This window comes from Antrostomus carolinensis, unplaced genomic scaffold (assembly GCF_000700745.2).
Source record: "Antrostomus carolinensis isolate BGI_N321 unplaced genomic scaffold, ASM70074v2 scaffold15017, whole genome shotgun sequence".
Lineage (NCBI taxonomy): Eukaryota > Metazoa > Chordata > Aves > Caprimulgiformes > Caprimulgidae > Antrostomus > Antrostomus carolinensis.
Window position 1 is genome coordinate 54,722 of NW_010325476.1, and position 23,983 is coordinate 78,704.

Here is a 23,983-nt window from a genome sequence, read left to right on the forward strand (position 1 = left end):
GCAAAGGTTGACGTGTGGCGAGATGCCAGCAAACTGTCAGAGCACAGCCCTCTGTGCCAGCTCTGCGGTGGTTTATGATGATGCAGCAAGCACCATGACCTATCACGTCACCCAGATCTTTTCCCACAGCATGTTTCAAAGTGTGCGCCAGGCAAATGTTTTACAGATACAGTGACCTGAGAGTTGACAAGGACCTTGGGAAGTCACTTGTGATGTCCTTATAACTGTTCTGTGCTCCAGCACGACCAGGCGAAACTCTAGGGAATCACTGACAAGTTATTTTCTCTGTCTAGGTGTATATGTTTGGGCTTGAGCCTTTGCATTAGCATTCATGATGATGAATTACAGCCTTAGCTGATCAGCTCTGATTTGCCCCTGATGCACTCTCTCAGGCTCTGAAGCTCAGCAGAAGAATCTAAAAGAAGATGTTTTGCAAGGTCTCATTTTGCAAGGACAGCCACTGCTTTCCTCTTCACTGCATTCATGTCTAACCCTGGTGCTGCAATGCACAGTCCTGGAGAAGGATATTGGTTCAAAGTCTTGATTTCCTGAGTGATTTAAATAATTTGGACCAATATGAACAGAGGGTGTTTGTGCTTCATGTTCTACAAGGTTAATGTGTCTATGAGCAAAGTGTCTTCTTTGAAATGCTCATTAGTAGTTGATGATTTCTTTTCTGTTAAAACTTTGGTTGCTTCCATGATCCATGTGCTATCATACCTTCAGGTGTTTTAAACCCTGCTCTGGAATTCCTGGGATAGTAATAAATGGATTAAATGAAAAGTCTTGCTTTAAAGAATCTGTCTTGGTTTGATATCGCTCACTTCTTATTTTGTATTGAGAGATTCAGATGCAATGACAAATGAATGGACAGTTAAAATGAGACTTGGGCGCTCGTTTCAGAGTGCAAACACAAGAGATGAAATCTCAAAAGCTCTAGCAAAAGGAATGTTCTACTTTTGCTCCATTCCTTCCAGATTTTCTTGAAGTCATGGATTAGGTTTAGATTAGACCACTCATGATATCACTGTGGAAAAGCCAAGGAGGAAAACTCAAGAGTCATTTGCTGCAGGCTCATTTTTTCTTGAGTGAAGCTGAGTGTAAGTTTGGCAGGAAAAGAAAGTTAGATAGTAATAATCTAATTCTGAACCCAAAATGTATATTAATTTATCCCTGGTTTGGCATGAACTTGAGGTCTGTTTCAAAAGGTTCCTGCTGTTGGGGTTTCTAGTTGACTGGTAATGTTGAAATGTATCCAGTGTGCTTCCTCGGTCTTATGGCTGTTGTCCAGTCAACCAGCTGGAACCTAATTGCTCTTTCTTTTTTTCCCCAGTTTCCCATGTGACATTGCTAATAGTGAACATCTCATTTAAATCTCATTGCAGCAAAGCGACTCAAACATCACCAGTACAATCTTACTCTTGGATGCACTTTAAATAAAAACAGCAAGGCTCCCCAGATATTACCTCATATTTCTCTGGGATTCCAAAGCCAGAGCACTAAAATAATGAAAGGAACAATTATGGGAGTAGAACCAACTTTATTCTTTCTGTCCGGAAATAATAAATCACTGTCTGTTCCTCTTTCTGGTGACAGACCCAGGGCTCAGGTCTGAAAAGCAAAGTCTCTGAGTATGTTCCCAGGAGAGACTTGACCAGCTCCTAATTACATGGGCAAGAAGCAGGTGGTAGCTTCACTAGGAGCTTGTAACTGAAACGTCTACTCATGGGAGAGGAACATTTCCCATCTCAGACTCACTTTCTAATGCCCAATTCTGGGAAGAGAGCCTCATCCTGAAGTGCTGTTTGTTGTGGTTTGAACATCGCTGATTTGAGTGCTCCTGAGTGTCTGATACTTTGGGAAAAGACAGTTTCCCTTCCCCGTCTCCAGATGCACAGCCTCACAGCAGTCAGTATTCAGCTGCTCACTGCTGGCTGGGTCAGTAAGGGTGGTCCTTCAGGCTCCCTTTCCTCTCTGCTTTAGCTCCCTGCCTTGCTTCTGAGGAGATGGTGTTTTCTCACATACAGAGTCACAGAACCACCTTGATTGGAAAAGCCCTTTGAGCTCATCGAGTCCAACCATGAACCCAACACTGACCAGTCCCCGACTAACCCATGTCCCTCAGCACTATGTCTACACGACTCTTCAATCCCTCCAGGGATGGGGACTCCACCACTGCCCTGGGCAACCCCTTCCAATGCCTCAAAACCCTTTCAGTGAAGACATTTTTTTCTGATATCAAATCTGAACCTCCCCTGGCACAACTTGAGGCCATTTCCTCTTGTCCTGTCCCTTGTTCCTTGGTGGAACAGACCCACCCCCACCTCTCTCCGCCCTCCTTTCAGGGACTTTGTCAGAGCCAGAAGGGCTCCCCTCAGCCTCCTTTTCTCCAGGCTCAACAACCCCAGTTCCCTCAGCCAGGAACTCATCACACTTGTGCTCCAGACCCTTCCCCAGCTCCGTTGCCTCAGTTGAGAAGAATAAACTTCATCCTTTGTTTTTACCCTTTCCATTCCCAAACCCAACAGTGGGATTTTTGTGTTGATTACTGTATTATACTATATCTGGATTAATTTCTAGATCTGAGGTAGACACTATCCTCACTCCTCAAAAAGCTTGCAGGTTTTCTGCTTTTATCCTCCCAGCGTGAAACTTTCCCGTTCCTCTGCACCATTTTGCCATGTTGTACAGCACACAATGTTCTGCTTTTCCTGTTTCAAAGCTCTGCTTGCTTTATTGTTTCTGTGTAAACCACATCATCTGTCTCTGAACCTGTAAAAACTTGTTGCCATGTATTGTTGAACTGTTGAACTGTACACACTTGATTCCATGAAATGTTTACGGAGGGGATTGTTGTTGTGTGGTCTCCTCCCATTGCTGGGGTGGACTACACTGACCAGATGTAGTTATCAGACCTTGTGAGCATGTAAATACTGGGAAGGAACTGGTCTGCTTCTGAGTTGCAAAAATATTTCCTGAGTGTGAGCCCTCAACCTGACACCTCTTTGCTCTGGTCCATTGTCTTTTTCCTTCTGCAGCTGTAGAAAATACTTTGAGCTCGATACTGTTATACATTCAAAATCTTGTGATCTCACTCATGCAATATTTTGATCAACAGTTTTGAGTGCTACACTGTGGAAGAGGTAAGGACACTGTTAAGGAAGAGCCTGGAAACTTTTCAAGTTGGTCATTTCTCTTGCCTGGGTCCAATAGAGACATTATACAGAGCTTCTGTGACCTTCTGCTGACAAGTCATTGCACTGCAGAGCTCTACAGGGCTGAGCAGTTATTACTCCTCCCCCTGTAACTGAACCAAACCAAGCCTGCAGCCAAAATACAGCAGAGAATTTATTGACTGTCTCTGGAATTAGGCAATTCTGTTAATTGCCTTCATTTTCCAGGACTCTGTCATTCTTTTCCTGAGCCATTAGTGGCACAGCTATTTGTGTGCCAGCATGAGCTGCCTGGAAAAAAATAAATAAATAAAAGCTGAAATTAAACAGCAAATGAATCAAAGACAAGGACAGATACCTCTCAAAGATAATTGCATTCAGATATCCTGGGGAGCCTTTACAAATCCCTTTTCAGCTTCCACAGCTCTTTTCTCCCATTGTGGCTTTGTTTTGAGGAACCTCTATTAAGCAACAAGACATTCATAACCAATGCCAGCAACGAGTTGAAAGACTTCTTTCCTTTTCATGATTTACCTCCCCAGTGCTCTCTAGCCATACCAAACCTAAAAGCAAGGACTTTTTGCAGTATTTTTTTATTTCTAAGGGTCAAAATGATTCGAGTGGCTCTGCCTTTTGCATCTACAAAGGATATTAAAGAGCACTAGGACATTGGTGGGACATAAAGAAGGAAACTGCGTAGCCTGTTCTTTTATTCAGAATTTTGTTTGTTAGTTTGGGGTTTTTTTTTAATTATTATTCTCTTCACAGCCTAGATGCTAATCCTTGTACCATTTCCCACAATGGACATTTGGTCTGGACTTGGACATGTTTTAAATAAATGCATTGGGAGTCAACAGTTGCAAGTTGTTGTCTACATATTGTTCCCAGACAAGAAAGTCACCCATTATTTTTAATACACCAAACTCATGACACTCAGTATACACATTATGTCTTATTTACATGTCATTCATCCATACTCACTTGAAGTCTGTGGTATCACAAATGCATTCAAAAAAGTTATATTTCTGCTTCAATATCTCTTTGATCAGAAAAAAATCGTAACTTCCATACACAGGATTTATTGTATCTTTTACGTGAAGTGATTCTAGCACAGCTGTGACCTTACAAAAATACAGTGCTAGAGTATAGTACACATTCTGAAAAAAAATCTGATATCTGGGGGTGAACAGTCCTCTGGCAGCTTTGGGATACCGTCCAGCATTTTCAGATTTGGCAAACTGGAGAATACACTTAAAAGAGAGACAAAAAAAAAAAAAAAAAAGAAATTGAGAGAAGTAATCATGGGAAATGCTGAACACAAAATAGACACTGATAAAAAACTAAGAGTGCATGTAAACGTATACAAAATATATTTGTATTGTTGGACATAGAATCATAGAATCATAGAATCATAGAATGGTTTGGATTGGAAGGGACCTCAAAGATCATCTAGTTCCAATCCCCCCGCCTTCAGCAGGGACACCTTCCACTAGATCAGGTTGCTCAAAGCCTCATCCAGCCTGGCCTTCAACACTTCCAGGGAGGGGGCATCTACAACTTCCTTGGGCAACCTGTTCCAGTGTCTGACCACCCTTACAGTGAAGAACTTCTTCCTAATATCTCATCTAAACCTCCCCTCTTTCAGTTTAAACCCATTTCCCCTTGTCTTGTCATTAACTGCCCTTATGAAAAGTCCCTCCCCAGCTTTCTTGTAGCCCCTTCAGGTACTGGGAGGCCGCTATAAGATCTCCCCGGAGCCTTCTCCAGGCTGAACAGCCCCAACTCTTTCAGCCTGTCCTCATAGGAGAGGTGCTCCAGCCCTTGGATCATCCTGGTGGCCCTTCTCTGGACTTGTTCCAACTGGTCCATGTCTTTCTTATGTTTCTTATGCTCCAGAACTGGACGCAGTACTCCAGGTGGGGCCTTACAAGAGGTAAGGAGGACATCTTGATTTGTCATTTGTCACAGAATTTATCTGGTAAAGAGCTAATTAAAAAATTTCAAGTTTCACTCTGTTGCACAAGTTTTATATCTTCAGACTCAGTAAAGCACTACAAGTATCTACATTTTTAATAGAGTAGAACCAAACCAGTTGTGTAACGCAGAAGAGAAGACACAGTGTTACCCCAGACTGAATTTCCCAGACTGCTGGGAAAGCAAAGATTCATGCTGCAAGAAGAGCAACTCAACTTTTATCCTTCTGTGATAGAGAAACTGGGCTCTCTGCAAACCTTTTTGCACTCGTTTCTCCCAAAGAAAAGTCCCTGTTTTGTGGGCATGATGCCAAACTGAAATGAAAGGCTCTACCTGCCAAGATACTGTCTCTTTTAAACAGCACATCAGTGTCTCTAACGTCATGAAGATTGCTGCTTTGTCCTTCAGAAGAGTTTGATGGTGCCGTAGCCACTCCATGAACATTAACCCACACACTATGGTATTTACTCCTGTGCCTTTTGAGGTGAGTGTTCCCTCTCAGCACGGAACTCAGGGCTTTAACTGTGCTTGAAAATGACTCATTCTGTCTTCCAACACTGGCAGTGAAAGTAATAGCAGAGTAATACCAATATTTAATTGCCTTCAGAACTGGTAGGATTGGGAGCAGAAACATAATTAATAATTGTTTAAAAGTGCTTTTCAGCTTTCGTTCTCCTGGGCTTTTTGATATGCAAATAAAATGTGAAATCTATCTTTTTAAATTTACTTTTTAACTTTCACTTTGATATCTGCTTATCTACCTTTAGAAAGCACAAGCATCACCAGCACACTGTCAAAGGGATGTCTACTCAACTGAACCAAAATGCATACTGGAAACTCAGAAAGATTTTCATTAAACACTTTCTTTTAAACTCTTTTTTTTTTTCTTTTTTTCCTCTTCCAGGAAGAGATGACTTCTTAGAAACGTGCTGTAAGGTTTATCTCAAAAATAAACCTAGATCAACAATACCTTCTGTAGATGGCTGACATAGAATGGTTGGGATTGGAAGGGACCTTAAAGATCATCCAGTCCCAACCCCCCTGCCAACAGCAGGGACACCTTCCACTAGACCAGGTTGCTCAAAGCCTCATCCAACCTGGCCTTCAACACTTCCAGGGAGGGGATATCTACAACTTCCTTGGGCAACCTGTTCCAGTGTCTCACCACCCTCACAGTGAAGAACTTCTTCCTAATATCTCATCTAAACCTCCCCTCTTTCAGTTTAAACCCATTTCCCCTTGTTTTGTCATTAATTGCCCTTATCGAAAGTCCCTCCCCAGCTTTCTTGTAGCCCCTTCAGGTACTGGGAAGCCGCTATAAGATCTCCCTGGAGCCTTCTCTTCTCCAGGTTGAACAGCCCCAACTCTCTCAGCCTGTCCTCACAGCAGAGCTGCTCCAGCCCTCGGATCATCCTGGTGGCCTCCTCTGGACTTGTTCTAGCTGCTCCAGGTCTCTCTTGTGATGGGGGCTCCAGAACTGGACACAGCACTGCAGGTGGGGCCTTACGAGAGTGGAGTAGAGGGGCAAAAGCTACATGACTCTGTGTTTGTAGTGGGGAAAACCATGCAACCACGCACATTTCTGAGGAGTTCAGAAGGAACCCACTTCATTCCCCTTTCTAACCTCTAGGTAATTTTGTTTCCTGGCAACAGGATTTTGAAATCAAAATAACTGAGGAAGAACGGATAAGGGGTGTGAGTGTCCAAACATGCATGAGACTTAGAATAAATTCACTTCCCCTGAATTCTCTAGTCTGTCACGGATTTGCCCTGCAGTGCCTGCAACGTACACCTACCCCAAGTGTGGTGTTCCGGGCAGTGCAGCTTCCACAGCACTGCCACAGAGAGAGGACAGAATCCAGAAAAATCTAATGAACGTAACTTAATTTTCTCTTGCTTTAGCTCCCATCTTTCAACACATCCTTCTGGTTCCATCCCTGACATGTAATGCAATTTAGACTCCTTTCGGAATACACAAAGGATGCAATAAGACTGAAGAGAGTTTGAGTAATAGGTAGTTTCTATTAATAAAAAGGAATCTAATTTATCTGCCCTACTCACTCTCTCTAAACTTGATCCATGGATTTAGTTCAGTTTAAGAACTGCCAGTCATGTGATTAGAAACCTCCTAGGCAGTTTCTGAATATTTTGTGGTTATTATCAGATCTTGGCTCACCAACCCATGTTCCTGGAGCATTTATGATAGTTGAGACTACGGGAAATAAAAAGATTGCTCAGAAGAGCTTGTTGTATTTGAGATCCTGTTCCTTTTGAACTCTCTCACAAACATTTCTTTGTGTTGATCAACTTTTGTTGGCCATAAGATGGTAAGACTTACTCTTGTCTGTATCTTTCTTGAAACTCACAGGGATTCCTCTTGAGTATAAGGGATTCAAGTGGAGTATGTCTGAAGTCTGATATTCCACTTAGCGTCATAATGTTATTTTCAGCGAGTGACAAGTGCTGAATCTGAGGTATTTTTGGCAGTTGTTTGAAGGATGTAAAGTGGTTTTTACTGACATTTAGTTCTCTGCATCTGTAAAGTACAAAGTGTATGACATCACTGATCACATCCGTAACCACATGTGCTTGTAAGTCAACATAGGGATGGCTCTTCACGTAGTCAAAGTCACAGCAACCTAGGGCTTCCAATGAGAGATACAATAATTTGATTCCTCAAGAGCTGCTTTCACCCTAGTTTTCCATTTGTGCTATTTTTGCCTACCCATGGACTGCAAGATCAGATCCCTACACTTTATATTCTCTGCTTTCTTTATAGTGTACAATGGATACACCATTATTCCCGTTCTCAATATTACAACTTTCCATATACCTACACACACAACATAGTAGCAGTAGATGGATTGTAAAAATATAGTGGTCGTGGTCACACTCAGCCTCTCTGCTCAGGTCATGTTCCACTGTCTCTTCATATAGATTCTTTCAGTGTTCAACAACTTCCCCCTTCCAGCACAAATATCACTGAACTTGATGAGATTCATTAATTATTCACTAGGAATAAAGGAGCCATCATCTGATCTGAATATATTCAATTTGGGGATGACACGAACTCAGAATAGCAATATACTCATGGATTCTCAATATAATACCTCCCAAAATATCATATTTTTGATGTTATCAAGAGTCCTTTCCAGCTATTACTTAAGTAAATAATAATTTTGATTTCTCTGATATTGCAAAAAAATTGGAAAAAAGACATTTTGTCTACCTTGGCAACCTTATGGCACTTAGGTCTGTCAAAGAATTATCCACCAACCAAAGTTTTTCCACCCGAATTAATCTTCGGAGAATCCTTTTGAAGTTTTCCACCTGGTAAAGGTCACCTAGGTCCTGAAATGAAAGGTTCAGCTCCTGAGAAGGAAAAAATAAGAGAAATAACTTTTTTTTTTTTTCTTTCTAATAACTATATCATTAAATCTTTTCAATGTCAGAATTAGTTAAAAGGTGAATCTCTTATTATGCTGCTTGTATAACAATCGGTGGTGCCAATTGCCAAATTCACCTTAGAACCTTAGTGATGAACTACATAATTTAAAGGTAAAGAAGAAAGAAATAATCTCTTAAGTATGTGAATCCTACTGTCCAGCCCCTCCTTCCTCTGTTAGTGGTGAGGCCAGTGTGTGTGCTCTGGGTGGAGAAAGCAGGACTGAGTGACTGTGGTTTATTGGTTTGGCTTCTCAACTCATCTGGCAGCAGCCAGATATCAATATTGCCCAGTCTGTATCATAAGTTTATGCAGAGGGAGAGGTGTGATCCAGAGTATTGGATCTCAGTGTCAGATGAAGTTAACTACGTGGTTTCCTCCTTGATCTTAGGGAGGTTGTAACTTACTGCTGATTAGAACCAGCAAGAATGTAGTACCTCCAGCCAAAAGAACTGCTCAGGCTGGTAGGAGGAGAGAGTGAAAGAGCTGAAATGAAACTACTCCATTCTGTAACCATTCATTTATCATCAATTTTTGAGGAAGGCACTAAGCAGGCAAAGAATGTCACTAGTTCTTATATGTCAGAGCACAAATGAAGCCTTCTCACAACACAGGAGCTTACTCTTTTGGGTCAGAACCCAAATAACAGTATATTCCAGTGTTTCTTCCAGCTTGTAAAAACCTGGTTTATAATCTCATGGTGCCAACCTGAGCTTTAAAACTGTTAACTACAATGAGCAGCCAGCACATTATTATTTGGCTTATTTACTACTAGAGTACAAAACATTAATGAGAAAGTTTTACAGCACAGTTTTCCCAGTTCTCTTGCAGTTTCTTTCGCCACTTCTCTCTGTCAGTTACTTGTTTTCTTTTTTTCAAAGTATGTTCTTCTCTTCTGAAAAACAGCTCTTCTTCTGAAGGCCCTGCTCAGAAAAAAAAGATTTACAATAGTGGATGTGATATGGAACTGGTACTTAGTTACTTGCTCAAAGATTATATATAAATCTGGGAAGATATCCGAAATGAAGAAATATATATAATATTACAGGTGCGTAGGTTTCCAGGCTTCTGAGAAGTAAATTAATGTGAAGATTTTTCTACCATATCTGGGCCCATAATTCAGCAAGCAATCTATGCTCATGATGATTTGGTACACGGTTAGTAAATGACATTTCCTCTACAGCTCAAAATAAAAGCTTTTTCTAAATGGTTGAGCATCTGAGTTCTAAAATACTATTTCTATGTATTCTTTCACATGCCATGAGTTTACACAATGGTTACGTACTTAACCTTTAATAATCCTGAGGATGGGATATCTTTGTAACTTCCAGTCCACTGACAACAACTGCGACTGGGATTAATAGCCAGATAGATAAATTAATGTTAACCTCAACATTTAAGGACATCCTGTTTGAATAAATAGAGTTAAGTCTTAAACATGAATATATCTTTTTGAACTTTACCTTCTCTCACTCGGGGACAATGAAGCTGATTTCCCCGAACATCATGGTCATGTATGTCACACCAGCCGAAATACTTGAAAGAATCAGAAGGAAGCTTAAAAAAAAAGCAAAACAAAGATATAAAATAATCAGCTAAGGTTTTCCAGTTTCTGGCTCTGTATTTTCTCATTTTTTTGGCCTTATTAGAGTAGAATATTCATACACGTTTACAATGTCTTCTGCCTTAATACCAGCTGGTGCATAGCAAAATGATGTCTGGAAGTGGAGATATAATAGCATGCATTTGTGTATGCATATGCATGTAAACACATTCCTGGACAAACTTACATACCATATACACTAAACACAACAGAGGCACTAAATCTAAATACAGAAAACCTGCCACTGCAGTTGCGAACATGAGATTTCTGCTCCTTTTGCTTTTCCACTAAGACATGTTCCATAATTTCCAGGGCATCAGTCTCCCAGGAGGGAGCAAGGAACAAAGTCTCTAACTGCCTGTAGCGTGTGGAATAGGTGTGATTTGTGTCATGCCCAACAAACACAGCACCATGATTGCCTACAGTGGGGGAACCTCTCCGTGCAGTGCAGCTTGGTTCTTTGCTTAAAATTCCAGCAATTCTTTCAGTGGAAACCATGATGGTGGAGTTGAGGGGTTGGGGGAGAGATGGAGCAATGTCCTGGTTATGACATTTTATAGCAAATGTACACAAGCTCTTTAGGATTTCCTCTACACTTGCCCATTGCATCCAGTTCTGTGCATAGGGCTCAAAGGCTTCCTGGGCCACTGAGTCCAGTCCCTGGCCACTGCTGACACCACATCATATAATTTTATTTATAATCTGATCTAGCTTTGGAAGATAAAAGGAGGCAACAGCCTTAGTTACTCTTTGTCAGTGTCTCTCTTCTATAAACATGTAATCAGACTGGTAAACCAAACACTTACTGGGGAAGGTAGCCCAGAGTCACAATTCTGCCTGATGAATCCTCTGTTTGGTGATAAAACCAGTGGAATAGTGTGTGTATCACTGAGGATGGAGCAGCAGGATGAATAGTCTTTACAGAACTTTTGATTGCTTATAGTCAGACCTGAGGAACTAGAGAGGAGATGTTAATCCAGTAATCAATTCTGTTCAGTGAAATGCAAACTAATTTATAATAAGAGAAGATACAGAATAGCAAGGGGTAGGATGTACCACCAAATAATAGCCATGATCCTGAGATCAAACCATAGGTGGGACAATGCCCTTCCATCCCTTAATGGGACCTCTCACCTAAGTACCATCTACCTACACATACAAGGCTTCCACAGGTATGTCCAAACATTAGAAAGAGGAACCAACTGGTAGTTTGTTAGAAAAATTCAGTCTTGGAGAAAATGAAGAACTCAACATGTTCAATAGCATGATGTGTCCCCTTCTATCCTGTACCACCCTGCTTTTATGGATCCAGGTTGTATGAAAATGATATCTCAACTGCACATTTATTTCAGTCCCTTGAGTGTGCTGTAGTAGACTACCAAGGTTCCAAAGAAGAGTCAAACTTTGTTCAACAGCGTCTTGAAGTCACGGGTTTCTGTTCTTTGCTAGTTCATTGCCTAAGAACACATTCAAAAGTACATTTTATAAACCCTAAACGATGCAATTTCTCCAATTGTGCTTCAGAGAGATTGAGTAATTTGCAGACTGGCAGCTGCAATTTAGAGATTTACCATGGAATACTTCAAAAAATAATTTTAACTTAGTAAGTGTGTGCATACAGCACTATAATTTGACTTTTACTGTACAAGCTCAGTGAGAGCTTGCCAGAAAGTATCAGCATCATTAAAACAATTATAGTCAGGAGCAGAAATGGAGAATAAAAATGCAGCTTTAAAATGGTCTAGTGAGGATGGTAATGAAAGTTTCATATTGAATGTAACAGACAAGGTGAATAAAACATCAGTTAAAACTTATGATTACAGATTATTGGCAAATAATGACGAAGAGACTTATTCTGATGACCTTACTAAGATTATTTTGCCTTTTTTAAACATCATCAAACCCCAACATTACATCTTTCCTGGCTTTTGCCTGAAAGTGCATACAGACTGCACAGAACAGTACTGACATATGGAACTACTCCTTCCTTCATGCTTTATGTTTGGTTGGGTTTTTTTTTAATGGGATCAATAAACCATAAACCAAAAGTGACTTAAAGAAAGCTGAGCAAGCTCAGCATTTTTGAAAATAACAGCAATTTACTGAGGCACTTTGAGAGGTCATCTTGAGGCAAACAGGCCATTTTCATGTGTGTGTGCTGCTACAGATCAGTAGGCATTCACACACCTCTGTGAAAAGAGGGTTTACATTTGGTCAATATATTAAAAAAAAGAGGAAAAAAAGTGCTGGGAACCCTTTCTTAGCCCTATCTTGGTTTTTGTTCTGCTTCTGCTTCCTTGTATGCTAAATTAAGTCATACCAGAGAAATATGCAGACATTCTTTCATATTTAAGAAAAATATCTATTATTCTTCTCAGTTTTGGAAGCAATTTGTTAGGATGCATTCAAATGACTATTTATAACTGTAAGACTTTTCAAAATCTACCTTCCTCTCAGCTAAATACGACCTCGTCTGCTGGGACATGAATATACACTCCTAGTCCCTTGAAATGTGGGATAAAACATTTTACCTGAACCATTTAATACCATTTCTATTCTGATTTTTTTGGCAGAAGCCCACTCACAAAATTCTGTATCGGTGATAGAAAATAAAACATAAAGTTCCAGAATTATTATGGAATAGATAAGACTTCTCCAACCAGGTGGGTAGTGAGGTTTCTATTGGAAAGCGTGACAGAAGGAAACATTTTTCATCTCAAAACTGCCTGAGTTTAATAAGAACCAGCTGCACCCTAACATTATGTCACAGAAGATTTTTCTGAAGGAGCAAGACCAACACTGGTTTTCCCTCCTTTGCTTTGTTTTCCTTACTGTTTTGCTGCAAAATTGATGCAAAAGAAATGGCAATGAATGAGGCAGGATGCAATTCCAAACAGTTACAGATCACACAATACATGAAAGTAACAAAATTTTCTGCCTTGATTGTGAGGCCCTTCGGCTGGATATGAATCTCCAATGACACCTCTGGGAGCAGCACACTAGATTATGTCAAGCATTAGGGGGAAAAAAATTAGATTCATGATGTCTGTCCAGGCTGAGTCATTTCCTCTCACTTTGCCTGCAGTGAGAAATTGGTGGTTATCATAAATCATAGACCTAAATTCTTATGAGAGAGGAATTAATTTCACTAATGGAAACCCTCTGTGGCAATAGCATTCCTCCATTCTCTCTCTTCTTGGGGTGGGGGGAGTATCTATGATGAGTTTGAAGCAGAGATACTTGACTATGTTTGAAGAATCCTAGAAAAGAGGATGGGAAAGGAAAATTAAAATGCTAAGGGGGAAAAAAAGTGACCAATTTCTAATTTCAAATCCATGTACAAAATTTCAGAATACTCAAGTCAACTTTAAACATCTAAAACCTCCATCTGGTTAAAGTACGATTTATCTCACCTAGCTGCAAAGCCAGGCTTAGCAAATTTTCTTGTCTCTCTGTACAGTCAGTGGGGACAAGAGGGTATGTCCAGATACCCACTTACTCAACCCATCAAGGCTGGGTTGAGTACATGGATTTGTATATCCATTTTGTACATGGATTTGATATGAGTGGCAAAGCTGTAGCCATGATAAAACAACTAGACAGGCTCAGAAATTAGAAGTTGGTCACATTTTTTCCCCCCTTAGCATTTTAATTTTCCTTTCCTGTCCTCTTTTATAGGATTCTTAAAACTTAGTCAAGTATCTCTTCAGCTGGAGTGAACCACAGTCCTCACTGTCTACATGAGGAGCCCACAGGCCTTCCTGAGAGTGGGCACAACTTCAAGGCATCTGAAGTTTCATGAGGAACATCCCAGTTTAAATGCCTAAAGGGTGCTTTGAAATAGCAGGACTTCTGATCACTTCAAAAAAGCTTGGGGAAATAATTCTGTTCCATGTAATATCATTGAAATATATAAAATAGAGTTTTAATTTAAATAATTAAACAAACAAACAAATTGCACAAAGCAATTCTTTGCTAGCACCTTGGAATCTAGAGTGCTGCAGAGGAGCTGAACAGAGGTAGCACGGACTGCACTGAAAGTGCTTGTGACTAAACCAATGTATTTTATGTATTTTCCTCAGTGGAAGTCCCAGTGGAGAATTAAGTGGCTGAAATATTTTGTAAACTGGAAGGAATGAGTACAGAACAGCTACTGCATTTTTTCAAAACATGATTTATGAGATATCAGGCCATATCTCGGAAAATCATGTACTCCTGTAGAGTTTACTGATAAAAGTCACACTTTATCAAGATGTCAGTGTCAGTTGGGTGTCCGTGAAATGGGTCTGATTCTCCTTCCACTGACATCTTGGCAACATTTTCATAGGCAACAAAATGCTGTAAATTTCTTCACTGCAGTGCAAGTACATTGGAGTTCAGCTGACTTTAAGTGTAGAATATATTAAAAGCCTATAAAATACTTTGAAGAGCTGTAGCTGAGCTGCTTCTGAAACTACACCAGTGAAAGATATTCTGAGTGAAAAATATTCCTCCTGTGTATTACTTTGTATATTTGGCTGTTAAGAAAAGACTGTCAGTCAAAAGACAAGACCCCTTTCTCCTGATATAAACGGCAGCCTCGATAAACAAACAGACTCTACAGCACAAGTTCAGCTTTGCCTCACAGAATCATAGAATTGTGGGGGTTGGAAGGGACCTCAGGAGATCATCCAGTCCAACCCCCCCTGCCAAAGCAGGTTACCAGGTTGCACAGGAAAGTGTCCAGGCGAGTTTTGAACATCTCCAGAGATGGAGACTCCACAACCTCTCTGGGCAGCCTGTCCCAGGGCTCCAGCACGCAGAAAATGGCAAATGGAAAAGCTCAATGGAAAAGGAGTAAAGATAAAGAAGGTTGTAAGCAAACTCTTGCAGCTGAGGTTTGAAAAGCTTTGTCCCAGGGTTTTGAGCAGTTTTGGGGTCTAGTCTAGCTTCCAGTAGTCTTATCCCCAGCTACTTTACATGAATCAGGAGCCCTGAGCAGGCTTAGCTTTCCCTGAACCACAGCTGCTGTCCCTGTGAATATGAAATGCCCCTGATAAAAGATTGGGAACAAGTAGTAGAGCTATTTATACCACCTCTTACACACACTCAGAGTCAGAATTCCTCTGGTATTCCCTACAGCTTCACATCCCACCAAACCAGAGCATATACATGACGGAAAGGTCCTCGTGCTTCCATGTGGTTGACCTCCATGGAAGTCTGCTCAGATTGCTATTTAGCAGCAAGTCCTCCAAGCTCTTTCAGTCCTGCTACTATGGAAGTGAAAAACATGGATCATTCTAAAGGAACCAAATCTGATGAATTTTAAGATCATCTTTAAGACAAAGAAAAACAAAGAAATAACAGAGATAAAGGGCGATAAACCCTCCAAAGTGAAGAGTTCTTATATCTAGATCAGAGCTGCTGATTTGGCATAGGCTCAAAGAGAGCTGGTGATGGATCTGTCCACACCACTGGCAAAAATAGCTGTCTGCTTGTGTGATACATACACCCAGTCATTTATGTTGTCTCAGTCAATTGTACGTGCCAAGCTGAGCAGCAGAAATGAACTTCAGGGTTAACTTACAAATACCATTTGTACAGGTATTTAAAAGACAGCCGACTCCGAATCCAGGCTGTGCTTTGTTTAAAATGCACAAAATTTATTGCTCTGGAGCAGGTGTTGCTCACATGCAAACATTTATTATGAGAACCCTCTGAACTTAAACCAGTAGAAGACTTGGACATAGTGTTTCCACGCTCTATTGCCTTTCAATTATATTTTTTAATAGGAGTTTTATGAGATATTATGCAACATTTTGAAACGGTTCTTTTGAGCATAATTTAGTGACAAGCACACCTGTAAGTTACAGTAACAATGCATCCTTGCTATTAGCTGTATCATCAATTACCTTGCTTTATGCATCATAAAATTGCCCCCCCAAAAGACATAATTAACATAATTAGGTCTTATCATCGTAATTACACATTCCTAGCATATTAACTAACATTCCATCTAGCTCTTCATGGATCTAACTTGCAACGACACAAACTCTACAGCTCAATGAGCCTTTTACACAGTTTTACAGCATATTTTCACTGAGACACCTTCTGTTTGTCAGTAATCAACCAATGACACCAAGAAAAAAAACCCATTTTTCTTCCTGTTTTCACTGCACAACAATGTCCACCAGCAATAGAGGTTGGTATATTTTAAAAAGATACTCAATCCTGTAACACTATCTTTGTTGTCAAAGCATGTCAAGCCAGCTGTGCAATGACTACAGTTACTTCTCCTCTTTCACTCTCCTACCTTTCAGACATGTCTTGCTGTTGCATAAAATCCTCACATCTTGCATAAGGCTATTTGTCTACAGTCAAAGCTTATCTTCCCCTCTTTGCCCCTGCATAGAGAGGTAGTTCTACATCCTCTGAAGGATCCTGGCTGGGGCTGTACGGATTCACTGTCTCCAAGGAAACACTGTCACCTCGCAACGCAGTCACGTTAGGAGGTATTTGTTACCAATCTCTTAAGCACATCAAACAAATTCCTGTGCTGATCTAGCTGGTATCAATGAACTGTCTTTCCAGAAGGTGGCTAAAGATAGGCTGGTGATACCTGTAGCAAGATACGTGATCATCCAGATGAATCCCTGGTGTGCTCACTTCAGCGACTTCACTTTTCTGAATTGTTTTCGCATTTTTCCCTTTTGAAGTTTATTTTGTCTTTGCTTAAAAGATCTCCTGCCTCATTATTAAGTGCCTTATAAATTAATCCAAGAACTTGGTCAAAAAAGAAAATTGATGCTTAAAGAGTCTGGTATTTTATGTAACGTTCATGAAAGTTCGTCATGAGCATCTCTTCACTCTGTTGAATGTCCTTGCCCCATTCGAAGGTGCTCAGCCATTTTATACGCAATCTTCCTGGCTTCCTTCTTCGAGTTTGCATCTGAGAATGAAAATAAGAGACTCCTCTCTTGGTGGGAACTGACAGGTCAGTTTTGTGTCTATTTTTCTATGCTCTTTTTCTTAAAACATTAAAGCTGTAGCTTCTGAGAATAAGTCTAGTGAAGGTATTCCCTTCAAAATGTGCTCGAGAGAACGTTCATTTGGTTCACTCAGACAAAGTGCAGACGCTGGCAGTGTGCCACTGATGGAATTGCAGCAGCCCAGTATTGTTACGGGCATTGACTAGACCCTGATGAAGTTTACAGATGGCTTTTAAACTCTTAACAGTAGTTACGGGAACCAAGTTTCAGTGCTGTGCTGTGTATGGTTATAATAGAGCAGTCGATCGTGCCCTATTGATCTGCATCTTCAACATTACACACATAGTTCCTTCTTCACTTAAGCTCCTAGGCTCCATGCTGAAAGGAAAGGGGATAAATAGATTAAGATCAATGTGGAAAATAGTACACAGGAAACCCCTCTGCCCAGGGAAATTCAACCAGAAATATCATATAGTCACAAAGCTCTGTGGTTCAGCCTTCCTACCTTTAAATTTCTTCATAGAAAAATTATTCCTTATCCTCCCTTTCCTTCAGATTTCTCTTTTCTCTTCTTCTTGGTCATTATAAAGGCTGATCATCATAAAATTTTTCTGCATATAAAGGCATATGCTTTCCTCAACAGTGACTGAAGTCTCCACAATATCCTCTTAGAAATTCTGCTGGCAAACTTCACTGTGCCAGGAAAGTAGAGAGGCATAACGTTTATCAGAAAATTTCAGCTCCTATGCAAAGCTATTTTGTATTCCCGATTGTCGAATTGTCAGATCATTATCTGACATTTAACAAAGTGATCATCCCACACAGGTTTCCCTAAAACTTTAGGTGTTATGAACTGAGTTTATTACAGGGTAGGCAGAGGATGGGGTATTAAGAGGATCATCAGGTCACTTGAACATGTATTTTCTCTACCTGCTAAGAAAAAAATCCACAACTTACTTCTAAATTAAACAAGACTGTAATTTGGATCCTTTCTACTTACCATTTTTCCACTATATGTAAATGAAAGGTATTAGTTCACATCACACCCTAATGGGCTTCAGATCTTGTAGGGCAATTCAATTCTCTTCCTCATAAAGCGTATGAAAAATCATCTGTGCTATTTCAGTGAAATGACACGTTTAAGATGGTGTTGGCCTTTCCATTATAAACAGTATTTTTCAGATCTTTACAACTTGCCCATCAAAATGTGCTTCAGCCAAGAAATTCAGAAGCATGTCCCATCCCAAATAGTTTTTCCCATTTTATCCAGTTTTGACTGTTAATTTTGTCTTTGAGATGGCTGAGTGGGGCAAATACAGGGTGGGCATCAGTCTAAACCATGTGTCTTTCCCATCTACATTCAACCGAGTGATGCTTCCCTGCATGTCCTACAGATACAGCTGGTGCACTCCTGAAATATGTATGAACCAGGCAGAATATGTCTCATCCTGCGATCTGATTAATGATGGAAACAATTTAAATTATTATGACTGCTGTAGGCCACAAGAGGCTCTATTGTCCTGGGCACCACAGAAAGCCAGTAAAATAGAATTTGCCCCAGAGAATTTGTAGTCTGATTGAACAGAGCAGACAGACAAAGAGTAGGAGAAAGGAAATAATATTATCCCTCCCCCTTTTATACAGAAATAACTGAAATACTCAGACCATGAAATACTGGTGTGGTGGTAGTCAACAGCCAAAATTCTGTTAATGTGAATAGAGTCAGCATTCACACAGGATTCACAGAGCCTGGCTTCGTTAAGATCAGACTAGATGAACAATCCGGCTTTAAAGTCTGTGCATTCAAATGGCTGAGTTTTTCTGACCTGACATTATGTTAATCATTGTTAAAGAACACTTAAATGACACTTCTCTATTACTACATTTTTCTGAATCAGGGATACGGCAGCTTTTAAAAATCAGTTTGTTGATGTAATTTCATGTTCTTTATGTAAAATTCTTACTTTACACAGTGTTAGCTTGATGCTTATTTGTGGTATCAAACCAATAGGTTGATGCCACCAGTAAAATCAGATCTAAAAACTTAATGGCATTATAGAGACAGCAGAAAGTTAATTTCTATAATGATCTTACCTGGTTTGACTATATCCAGGAATTCATGGCATTCATGTTGGATGAATCAGTTAGAGAGAGAGAATTTCTCTGAATATTTCATTAGTGTAATCTGCATAGGAAGCACTAGAAAAGGAACACAATATTAAATGCATATATCCTCACCTGTGCTTCAGCAGATAAGCAGGCACCCTTGCATAAACTAACTGGTTATTTTACTGAGTTACCTAGGCAACAAATTTCTTTTTGTCCTGCCCATTCAGGATTCCAGTAAACTATTTGACTCCCACTGGTAGGACTTGGAGAGCATTCACAGGCAAAAGCCAGGTATAGCAAAATAAAACCTTGGGTAGAAGAAGAGCAGACTTAGTAAAACATTTCATCAAGGTTACCAGTCAAAAAGGAATCAACAACTAGCTGCATAAATAATTGAAGTGAAAACTATACATGTCTGGTTTTCTAAGGTGCTATAAACCCATGAATTCCAAGAGAGTTGGAGAAGCTGTAACCAAGCAACAAGTACTGAAACTTGGTCCTCTCTTCTGGAAAAACAATGGGCTTGCAAGTCTTACTGACATTATCTGGCACTGAAGATTGAGTTTTTCTTTCGATTTTATGGTCTTTGGACCAAGCCATAAAAATAGATATTTATGGAATGAAGAATGGCATTTTTATTTGGTTTAGGAGAGACTTATTTCAGTATCAAATCTGACTTTTCTAGTAAAATGTAGGTCAACAATTTCTGAATGAAGTAGATTGACTCTAAAGAAAAATCCCATATAAGTAATGTTTTGAGATTTTTTTCTCAAAAGTTTCTTAAAAAAAAAAAAAGTAACAGACATACCTTGTCTTCTCTTGCATTTGTCAACTTATCTCTTGGTATATGAAAGAGAAAATAAAATCATATCCCAAGTGAAGTCAGTGGCATGCAGCACTCCTGTAGACTTATATGCAATAATGATTTCTCCCATCATGTGTCTCACTGAGATGAGATATATTTCCCCTTTCACTTAAACCACCACTTTTTATACTGAACGAAATTATTGCATCCCTAATTCACAGATGTACATAAGCTTATGCTTAACCTTTTAGCCTTTAAGAGCAATGCCACTGAATTTAACTGGAGAAGAATCAAACTTGTATGTACATCCAGAAAAAAACCAACCCGAGAAGTATCTGCCAGATATCTGCCAGATTTTTCAGAAGAGATTGAACTGAGAGTTCTTTTACAGAGGTCATGGTTTCGAGCTCATTGAAACTGATAGGCAAACTGCCATCCATTTTAACGAGCTTTCTGTCAGTCTTAACTTGTCCAAATGTCTAATTCTCAAAATTTGAAACATCTTATCCAAAGCTGCCAAAACAAGCAAGATCAGACATTTTAAGAAGCCACCCAGAGATGTAAACTCTGATATGAGGGCAATCTCATTTGCCTCCATCCACATCTTTATTATGAATCTCATGTTTCATCTTTTCATATATTAATTGTTAATAATTCCTGCATCATTAAGTGCTTCCTAATTTATTGAACATACGTTTAATCAGGTAATTTTAATCATATGAAAATCATTCTAAATTAATTTTGATAAACAATTTCCTGTTGCAGTCTCGTAAGCTTCCTTCTCCACTATGTCATTTGAAGCAGTATCTCTGGTTATTGTCCTGTCTGACTTTCATCATTGCAGATAACACCATATTTCCATAAATCGTTGTATTTATTTATATAACTGCTGCCAACTGCTGAAGAGTTATGTTTCCTCTTTTTTGGGGAGAATTGATTACCTGAATTATGTTGAAAAAATTGTTTCACTTCATTCATCAAAACCCTGCCTTCCTGAAACTCAGATCTTGCAAATATGGGAATACTTAGGAGTCACTAGAGTGCTCCTTTATTAAACTGGCTTTGTGAAACTGTCAGAGATTTAAGATAAATAGGCACGATCTCTTTAAGCATGGGATGGGAAAACTACTCATAATACATTTGACTTATTTAGTCTGTCATTATCAACACTAGCAGCTCTCAATTTTTTTTATGCTGGGCAGCTTTTCCTTTTGTCTGAAATACTTTGTACCTTTCCCTCCTTTTCTCCCCAGCACCTCCCTGCCTCACACCTACATCTGTTTCACGGAAATACTGAAATATGTTTAGTTGTGTGCAGGCAACTCCAACTCCACCTGCACAGCAAACTCATTTTCCATGCATCTTTACAGATATACCTATTTGTACGTGTAGATATATTTGTGTGTGTATGTGTGTGTGTGTGTACGCTTGTGTGCATGTTTACACACGTGTGCATACACGTATGTAACTTCTGCAAAGACAGGAGAGTGTAAGTGTTCTTACATCGATGAAAGATTAATGGAAGACCATGGAATTTTAGTACAAATGTACTTTAAAACATATCACAGAATCACAGAATTTTGGGGATGGGAAGGGACCTCGAAAGATCATCCAGTCCAATCCCCCTGCCAGAGCAGGAACCTAAATGAGATCACACAGGAAGGTGTCCAGGTGGGTTTTGAATGTCTCCAGAGAAGGAGACTCCACCCCCTCCCTGGGCAGCCTGTCCCAGGGCTCTGTCACCCTCACTGTAAAGAAGTTCCTTCTCAAGTTTAAGCAGAACCTCCTGTGTTCCAGCTCACACCCATTGCCCCTTGTCCTACCATTGGGCATCACTGAGAAGAGCCTGGCTCCATCCTCATGACATTCACCCTTTACACATTTATAAACATTAATGAGGTCTCCCCTCAGTCTCCTCTTCTCCAAGCTAAAGAGCCCCAGCTCCCTCAGCCTTTCCTCATCAGGGAGATGCTCCACTCCCTTCATCATCTTGGTGGCTCTGTGCTGGACTCTCTCCAGCAGTTCCCTGTCCTTCCTGAACTGTGGGGCCCGGAACTGGACACAATATTCCAGATGTGGCCTCACCAGGGCTACTCTCTTTCAAAGATCTATCCATTCTTACTTTTGTTTCAATGATAGACTATATTTTACTGAATTACATTCTGGTTGAAGTTAGTCCATTGCTGAGCCAAGACGGTAAAAACTACCCGGCTCTACATACGCTAAGAAAGGAGGGAAAGAACAGGAAAGCCTGCAAAAGCAAGGCAGTTGAATGACAAACATAATTCAGTTGTTTAAAATTCAGACACACCTGCCCTCACTGCAACTAAAGAAGGAACTGAGCTATGAACATGTATTTACAGCAAAACTTGTTCCTGACATCTCTGATTTTTTTAATCCCTATTTTTTTCCCCGAGTCCTATTTCAGAAAAAAAAAAGAAAAAAAAAAGGTAGTTCAAGTGAATATCTTGTTATTCACCCTCTGCAAGGATAATAAAATGTTCTCTAGCTGAAAACAGAAAGCAGAGCCTCCTATGATCATGGGAAAGAGAGAAGCATTATGAGGAGAACCATCTATTTTTATTAAAGGTGTTTGTTCAGGCAGCTTTTGTCGGGAAATCCAAATAATTTGCTCCCACTTACTTTCAGCTTGAAAAATGGTAGCCTTGTGTTACAAGAAAGTAGAAACAGCCTAGTATCTCTCCAGTGCTTCTTTCCTAGGAAGGAGACAGACCACTGTAGGTGTCCACAACTCCTGGATTTAAAGCTAGAAACTGGCATGTCCTACCAAAAGAAATTAAATGTAATGAAAACGTGTTTCTGGTCAAAGTCAGAGACTGCACTTGCTGTGTCACAGTACATGTGTCCTGAGGGCTACACAAAGTTCTCCTTTCGGCAGTAGCAGGGGTATTTAAACATTCTTGGGCTTGATTTTCCATCTCTTTGGAAAGTATTCCTACCTATGGAAATGTGAATGCTGGCTTTACCAAATAGGGAATTTCTGAGTAACAAGCAATTTGCAATCACAAGGCACAGATAGAAACATCTACTTTAAATCAGGTCTACTGACTTTGGTAGAGAAGGCATTCTTGACCCATATATATTCAAAACAGAATAAGAACTTAAAAGTATCTCTAGTTGGGTGATGCACCTTCACCTTACCCTACACAACAGTCCCTTTCCACCCAAGTTCTGGTACTGTAGGACACCAAATCTGTTGGTGGAGCTTCCCAGAGCATGTGTTCATGATCCTGATAAGGGGAGTGCACCATCAATATGCATGTCTTTCCTGCCAACTGATTACTTTCAATCAGTGTCCAGTAAAGGCAATCCACTGGCTTGAAATATAATGACTTCATCCTGTGTCTCTGCTTTAGCTCTTTTTCATCCAAAATCCCCTCTGAAGACAAATCTGTATTTTTTCATAAGTTTGTTTCTCCTCACTTACATTTTTAACAGAGATGAGGTGATAAAACAGCTTCTCTTCGAGGGGGAAAAAAAAAATAAAAATTAAAATCCGTACTATTTAGCTCCATCCTGATCTTTGTACTTATAGAATCAGAGAATGGTTTGGGTTGGAATGAACCTTAAAGCTCATCCAGTTCCAACCCCCCTGCCATCAGCAGGGACACCTTCCACTAGACCAGGTTGCTCAAAGCCTCATCCAACCTGGCCTTGAACACTTCCAGGGAGGTGGCTTCAAAGAGGTTAAGTCCACTGCTGGCCTAAAGAGTGGTTATGAAGGTGCAGTGAAACTACTACATGTCTCATCTTACCCATCTTTCAGCTGTTTTCATTTTGTCTTGCTCTGACAGCTCCATGCTGTATTCCAGCAGCTGGGAAATCAGGATTTTCTTTCCTCCTTGAGTCACAGTGGGGGAAGAAGGAGGCCCCGTCTTCAGCAGG

The 23,983-nt window shown here is 40.1% G+C and overlaps 1 protein-coding gene across 1 annotated transcript; it reads right to left on the bottom strand.

Moving 5' to 3' along the window:
• Nucleotides 1-4,244: 4,244 nt before the first annotated feature.
• LOC104527501 (uncharacterized) lies at nt 4,245-20,517 on the bottom strand. Its single transcript, XM_029085780.1, has 7 exons — nt 20,402-20,517; nt 11,002-11,152; nt 10,056-10,149; nt 9,397-9,515; nt 8,377-8,519; nt 7,486-7,683; nt 4,245-4,423 (listed from the first exon to the last, which is right to left on the bottom strand). Exons 1-7 carry the CDS (start codon nt 20,515-20,517, stop codon nt 4,312-4,314), a joined length of 933 nt encoding a protein of 310 aa, XP_028941613.1. The 3' UTR covers nt 4,245-4,311.
• Between the last annotated feature and the right edge of the window lie 3,466 nt (nt 20,518-23,983).

What these genes read in the sequence shown, in the direction of transcription:
- LOC104527501 (XM_029085780.1), bottom strand. Translation starts at nt 20,517, where the DNA reads ATGGATGGCAGTTTGCCTATCAGTTTCAATGAGCTCGAAACCATGACC. An exon ending in ATCTGGCAGATACTTCTCGG is followed by an intron (nt 11,153 to 20,401) that starts GTTGGTTTTTTT and finishes TCTCCTCTCTAG; the next exon opens with TTCCTCAGGTCTGACTATAA. An exon ending in AGTGCCATAAGGTTGCCAAG is followed by an intron (nt 7,684 to 8,376) that starts GTAGACAAAATG and finishes TGTACTTTACAG; the next exon opens with ATGCAGAGAACTAAATGTCA.